The sequence below is a fragment of the Amblyomma americanum genome, chromosome 6 (assembly GCF_052857255.1).
Source record: "Amblyomma americanum isolate KBUSLIRL-KWMA chromosome 6, ASM5285725v1, whole genome shotgun sequence".
Classification (NCBI taxonomy): domain Eukaryota; kingdom Metazoa; phylum Arthropoda; class Arachnida; order Ixodida; family Ixodidae; genus Amblyomma; species Amblyomma americanum.
Genome location: NC_135502.1, coordinates 69,908,941 through 69,915,443, shown reverse-complemented (window position 1 = coordinate 69,915,443; position 6,503 = coordinate 69,908,941). Strand labels below are relative to the sequence as shown.

Sequence of the window (6,503 nt, the reverse complement as noted above, 5' to 3'; positions counted from 1 at the left end):
ATGATTGGCAATGGTTGCGGGCCGTGTTCTCTAGGAGCACTGAGCGGCGTTCCACGGAGGCTAGAAATTTCCTGGGGTAGCCCAAGTCGTCAACTCACGGCGCACTTGCACCAGGTCCGAGGCATGGTCTTGATGTCGTGAGCAAATTTTTCTCGACCTTTCGATGAGTGAAGCCGCAACAGCACGTTTGTGGCAGGCCGGGCTCACTGAGTTAAAATGTAGGTACTTGCCCGTGTGGGTCGACTTCCTGAACACTCGAAAGGAGAGATTATGGCCCACTCGCTCCACTAACACGTCCAAGAATGGTAGTTGATTGCCAACCTCCTCCTCGACAGTGAACTGTATGGCCTTTTCCATGCTGTTATGTGCCTGGTGAACGCGGCAAGTGCGTCCTTCTTGACTATACAAAAACAGTCGTCGATGTACCGCAGGAACACATTAGGTCGTGGATGGAAGGAGGCCAGAGCCCGGTTTTCGATGGCTTCCATGGTCAGGTTGGCGGCCGTGACAGAAATGGAAGCGCCCATTGCAGTTCCGTGCACCTGCTTGTAGAACGAACCTCGAAAAACGAAGTACGTGTTTTCGAGGCAAAACTTCAACAACCGTGACAGGTCCTGTGCCTCAAGGGGTGTTCTTTCGCTGAGCTTCTCGTCATCTTGGAGGGCAGCCGCGCAAACATCTACCGCTAGATCGACTGGGACGCTGGTGAAGAGCGACGTAACGTCAAAAGACACAATGATGTCGTCATCCTCCACCACGACGTCACGCACTTTTTCAGTGAAGTCAAACGAGTTGCGTATGAATGTGGGTCCTTTTCCTACTAGCGGCGCGAAGACACGGTGAAGGTAGCCCGACAGCTGGCATAGGGGCAAGAAGGACGCACTTGCCGCGTTCACCAGGCACATTAACAGCATGGAAAAGGCCATACAGTTCACTGTCGAGGAGGAAGTTGGCAACCAACTAATATTCTTGGACGTGTTAGTGGAGCGAGTGGGCCATAACCTCTCCTTTCGAGTGTTCAGGAAGTCGACCCACACGGGCAGGTACCTACATTTTAACTCAGTGAACCCGGCGTGCCACAAACGTGCTGTTGCGGCTTGCACTCATCGAAAGGTCGAGAAAAATTTGCTCACGACATCAAGACCATGCCTCGGACCTGGTGCAAGTGCGCCGTGAGTTGACGACTTGCGGCTACCCCAGGAAATTTCTAGCCTCCGTGGAACGCCGCTCAGTGTTCCTAGAGAACACGGCGCGCAACCATTGCCAATCACGTGCCGCCATCCCCTATGTGCCTGGTGTAAGCGAAGCACTGGGACGTGTGCTGCGCTCGTACGACGTTCACGTTGCCCACGTTCCCACCCACAAGTTACGGCACGAACTTGTGAATGTGAAGGAAAAGCTGGAAAAGGAAAAATTTCCGGGCGTGGTGTACCAGATCCCTTGTGCTGAGTGCGATTATGTATACATAGGCGAAAGCGGGAATTTTCGAAGGCGCCTGAAAGAGCACAAGAAGGACGTAGAAAACCAAAACGTAGTTGCCAACGCTCTTGCAGAGCATGCCGTATCAGCAGAACATCGTATCTGCTGGAATGAGGCCTCTATTATCGCCAAAGAAAGAAACGGGCTTACACGCCAATATCTTGAGTCGCTGGCGATACAAACTACTAAAAAAACACTTAATCGCAATGACGGCAATCTCCCGCCAGTGTATGCAAGATGCCTCGGACGATTATTGAAACGTATTTAAGAGCCGGGTTTTTTTAGTAAAGCCTTCAGTGAACAAGGCTTCCGTAAGGAAGCCGAAACGTCGTTTATTGACACAAGCCTTTGGTCGGCGATTCATGTATTTTTGTTTTCCTATGACGCTACTACCCGACCAGACGAGATTTCGTCCAACCTTAGACTTCACATGATGTACAGCAGAAAGGGGAAAAAAGTGAATCAGGAAACAGCCAAGCAAAAAATCAACCCAGGGCTTTTCGTACACCTTCTTCAAAATCTGTTACATAATCAGCGGAAAAAAAAACATCTCTTGGTAGTGCATTCCACTGGGTCACAGTGCGCGGAAAAAAAAAGAATTCTTACATACTACGTTCTTGTGTAGTACGGGCAAAGATTGGTTCAGGTTGTGATGGTGGGAGGACCGAGTTTGACGAATCACATGTGGATGAATGAACTATTGTGGATTGATAACAAGTTGGTGATTGTAGAGCCGATACAGAAACCGCTGCCTGGAAATCATTCTTCTGCTTTATAACGTCAAAATGTTGTTTGCACTCATAAATGACGATGAAAAATCTAATCTGCATTGTGAATTGAATATGAAACGAACTGCTTTTCTCTGTACCATTTCTAGTTTAGTTGCGTCTTTTTTCAAGTAAGGGTCCCATACCATACAACCATACTCCAGCTGAGGTCTATAAGAGTAATGAATGCAAGCAGCTTAACAGGGGTAGGGGCGGATGTTAATTTGAAACGAAGAATACGTAGTTTACTAAAGGCTGATGTTGTTGCTATGCTAGTCGCTAGTTGCTATGCTGATGCTAGTTTCCTAAAGGCTCAGCGTGCATGGTAGGGCTATGAATTATCAACGTTTTACTTTGGCCTTAGTTAACGCTTGGCTAGAGAGCTGTTCGTGAAGGATAATTCCCTGCTAATGAGAAAACGGGATATTATATCAGTCCTTCTCACCTTTGCAATATTTTACTTAACGTAGTGTTGAATATTTTGACACAGCTTTGCTGAAAAAACTTTGGTCTGTGAGAAGAGCATTCCAAGACGCGAACTTCAACAGCGTCACTATCGGCACGTTGTCTGTACCTGCGGGCATTAAAAACAGAACGAAGCATCTTGAAGCGCGCCACATTATAAGAAAAACGTTGACGCACTAAAAAGCTCGGGGGACCTTCTTAACCAAATTCTCATAAAAATAGTCATTAAGGCTGCCTGCTCTACAATGGTCGACATTGTTAGAGCATCAGGCCGCTCGACGTTAGACTCTACAATTAGTGTCTGATGTCCTTCTTGCATGCCGCAGCGGTGGCCAAGTGGTTGAGCACCCGCCTCGCATGCTGGAGGTGCGGGGCTCGATCCCCAGTGCCGCCGGTTACCCCCCGGTGATGCAATGGGTACGAGCTTTTTCCTGCCCTTGTGCTCGGCTTATCTTGGGTGAAATGTTTGGAAAATGGGTATGTGATCCCACCTTGAAAAGTCAAAAATACCTTGTGCATTGGCGCTCTTTGGCCACAGATGCCTTTGCGCCACAAAAATTCATAGACATAAACATCATGTACTTCTTTCTATTTTTCTGTCAAAACCAGTTGAAACCAGTTTCAATTCCCTTATATGCTATGCATGAGCTCCCTTCTAGAATGTTCGAATGCCTTCCATCGGATTATCATGGATTATCATATTGTCAGCGCTTGTGTTGTGCACTTATTTGTCATCTGTCGCCTGTGTTCACGCTGTATATTTTCCTTGAAATGAACGTAACCCAACTAGTCCAAATTGCCATCCTACTACATCCTATCATATTAATCAACCGTTAGTCACCCACCGGTACGCTTGATCGATTTTCTAGGGTTGGGTTGGCCTACTTCGAAAAATTTTCAGGTCCTTTATTATTTGGGGGAGGGGGCACTTCAACTTTTGGAGCTCACCAGATTTTTAAATTTGGTGGTGCCCTATGGTTGGTCGACTAGTGTGACGTGGCGTTAACGACGTCACGACCCTCTCAATCGTCTTCATAAATCGCGGAGAGTCCTCGTACCACTGCTGGCATAGTGGTGCAGTGGTCATGCATTGCGCCACTGCCCCGGCAGGTGGCTCTTTCAAACATTCATTTATTGGCTCTTACAACGTGAACTACTGACCATTGTTTTACTACTTAATAGATGTTCCCCAGACAGCGTAGTTATTCCCGTTTGAGCAGCCTTAGGGGTGATGTAAAAGCGAGAAAAGGTTTCTGTACCCCCCTCCTGTTTTAAACACTGTCATTGCATTCAGAAGTCGTAAATCTATAAAGAATCCAAAACTTGCCACTTTCTTTTACTTGTGGCTCTCTGCAGGCGAGATGAAAGCCCTGAAGTGGTTAGTTGTTCGCTACACAATAATTATTAAATATTTTTGACACTACTCACATGCACCACAAGACCACATCAGCTTTACTGTGCATAGGCATCACTTTTGTACATCAATACTTTCTGACAATGTGTTGCTTTGGGATGTTCGGTATGTGAACATGACTCCCATGTTATCTTCCTCGTTATCATCTGCGTCTGGCATTGCAAGCGCGTTATTGGCCTGTCCTCTTTTCATATAAACTCTAAATATTAACCGCAGAAACGAAGTGGATTAGCACAAACAAGGCGTACAAGAAATAGGCTTTTCTTTAGTTATCCGCCTAAAAACGATAAAGAATGAGAAATTCGCGCAACGCCAACTACAAACTTGCTTCCACGGTGCCTTTTGTGGAGCGAGTGTTTCGAGTACTATCGAACAAAGGGGTTCATACGATGCCGGTGTTCTCAAGCCGGAAGTCAAAGGACTGGAAGGACAATGTAGCACACACGTTCTTGCTGTGTTCACTCGGCTCTGCATTAGCTTGTGCACTTCAGCTGAGCTGCAGTTGAGTAGTAGCCGGCAGCGTACGAAGGAAACAAGGTTGAAAGGAACGATTTTGAAAGTTGTTCGGTCTGCGCTCAACAACGCATTCAGTGGTGTACGTGCATGTTTGTGTTTGAGCGTGTGCTAGAGAACAGCACAGAGAACACGTCCTCATACAAAAGGCCTCGTCGGCCCCGACGCAAGAAAGACTTCGAAAGTTGGTTGGTATAAAATCTCGAAGGAGCTGTTCTCAAAATAATCTGCAGCTTTTTTTCGAGGCCCCACGAAAGCGAACACCATAAAAAAAATGTCAGTGATAGAATGAAAGAAGATCATGCAATCAAATGTTTATTGGAGCGTTGACTCGCGCGACAAGGTTGCGGCGGAGGACTTGAGAATTTATTTCCTGAGATCGTAAATAGCGATATGTCAATCGATAAGGATATCTCAAGAAAATCATGCGATAAAAACTGACTACGTCATTTATCTTCTTAATACTTTTTTCTCTCCGACAAAGTTACGGTATTTAGAGTCGTTTCTAAAACCTGTGAATTTCGTGCGCCTGATTGCTGAAGCGACATTGCGTGCTAAAATATGCTGAATGCCTCATCTGCTCACAACAAAGCCCCTAATAGCTTTTGAGACGTCCCGTTGGAAGATGTGCGTACGTGACAAGTTCCACTCAACCACCGCGGCCACCGCGGCGGCTAGTTATTGTTACGTAACCATGCTTCATCATTGTAAGGTTTGCCAGCCTTGAGACCACGACCACTGTGGATTTGTGGAGCTCCAGCAAAACTCTTCAACTTCGTAATCTTTCGTCACCACAGCATGATCTATCACACGATCTAGAAATACTGAACGACTGCGATTTCGAGTGCTTTTTGAAAGAGGCACAACAAAGGTGCCGCTAAGATGTGGGACACTTAATTGAAATTTAGGCGTTTCTCTTTTTTTTGCATAACCCAAGAAGAAGCAGTGTTGAAGTCTGTGCTTTATAAGAATCCAAAATCCTAGCATCTAGATATGAAATGCATTCCTATCTAAAAGCACAGTCAAAAATATTCACCTCCATGCGTAATCTCATCCATATCTTGCCTGACGCTTTTTAACCACGCATTTATTTCGTTCGTTTGCTCGAAGAGTGTAAAACTTTTCTCCGCTAATAATTGTGTGCTTCCGCACGAACCAAGAGAGCGTAAACGCTAGTTACAATGGCTCAGTAAAAAGTATTGACAAACAATCGGCAATGCGCTGGATCAGTTCGCTCTCCGCAAGCCGACGACGCTAACAAGCTTGTACCTAAAGGCTCGAAGACAGAGCACGGAAAGCAGCCGTGTGTCCTCAGACTCTCTCTGATGCAAGGCACGTAGTTGCCCTAGTGCTTGCCGTGTATGTACAAAGAAATCGACTCTTCTAATTAGCGTCGTTTCCACCTCCACTGCTCGCTGCACTACTCGCCTATATTGGTGGTGCTTTTCGACTTGATCCTTTCATCGTCTCACTCGCGAACAAGACCACGCTTGGACAAATTTATTTGCAGCTCTGGTACTTGCAGGAATTTTTAATTTTTTACAGACGTCCTTCTAGTGGCATTTTAAGCAGAAACTTCTCCCTTGTGAGTGTGTGCGTGTCTGTGTGTGTGCGAGCGTGTTCTAACGCGAGATTCTTTTTCTTAATTAACGGAAGTTCCTTTGTTTTCATCCCTCACCGTCTGTTTACTGTAGCGCATTCAAATTATTTCAACTTCATTTTCTTTTTGTTTATTACACTAGTTTCTCTGTCTTGAATTCAGATCTGTGCAGTTATCTACTCATATTTTTGAATTTTCACTAAGCACCGAGCACTATGTGTTCACTGGCAGTAAGCGATCGTTCCAGAACCAGACGGAAGCGCAT

The 6,503-nt window shown here is 45.9% G+C and overlaps 1 protein-coding gene across 1 annotated transcript; it reads right to left on the bottom strand.

The window, feature by feature from the left end:
* Positions 1 to 287: 287 nt before the first annotated feature.
* Positions 288 to 905, bottom strand: LOC144095315 (uncharacterized). Its single transcript, XM_077629089.1, has one exon. It carries the CDS (start codon positions 903 to 905, stop codon positions 288 to 290), a length of 618 nt encoding a protein of 205 aa, XP_077485215.1.
* Between the last annotated feature and the right edge of the window lie 5,598 nt (positions 906 to 6,503).

Excerpts from the sequence above, each read along its gene's own strand:
- LOC144095315 (XM_077629089.1), bottom strand. The coding sequence starts at position 905 with ATGTGCCTGGTGAACGCGGCAAGTGCGTCCTTCTTGCCCCTATGCCAG.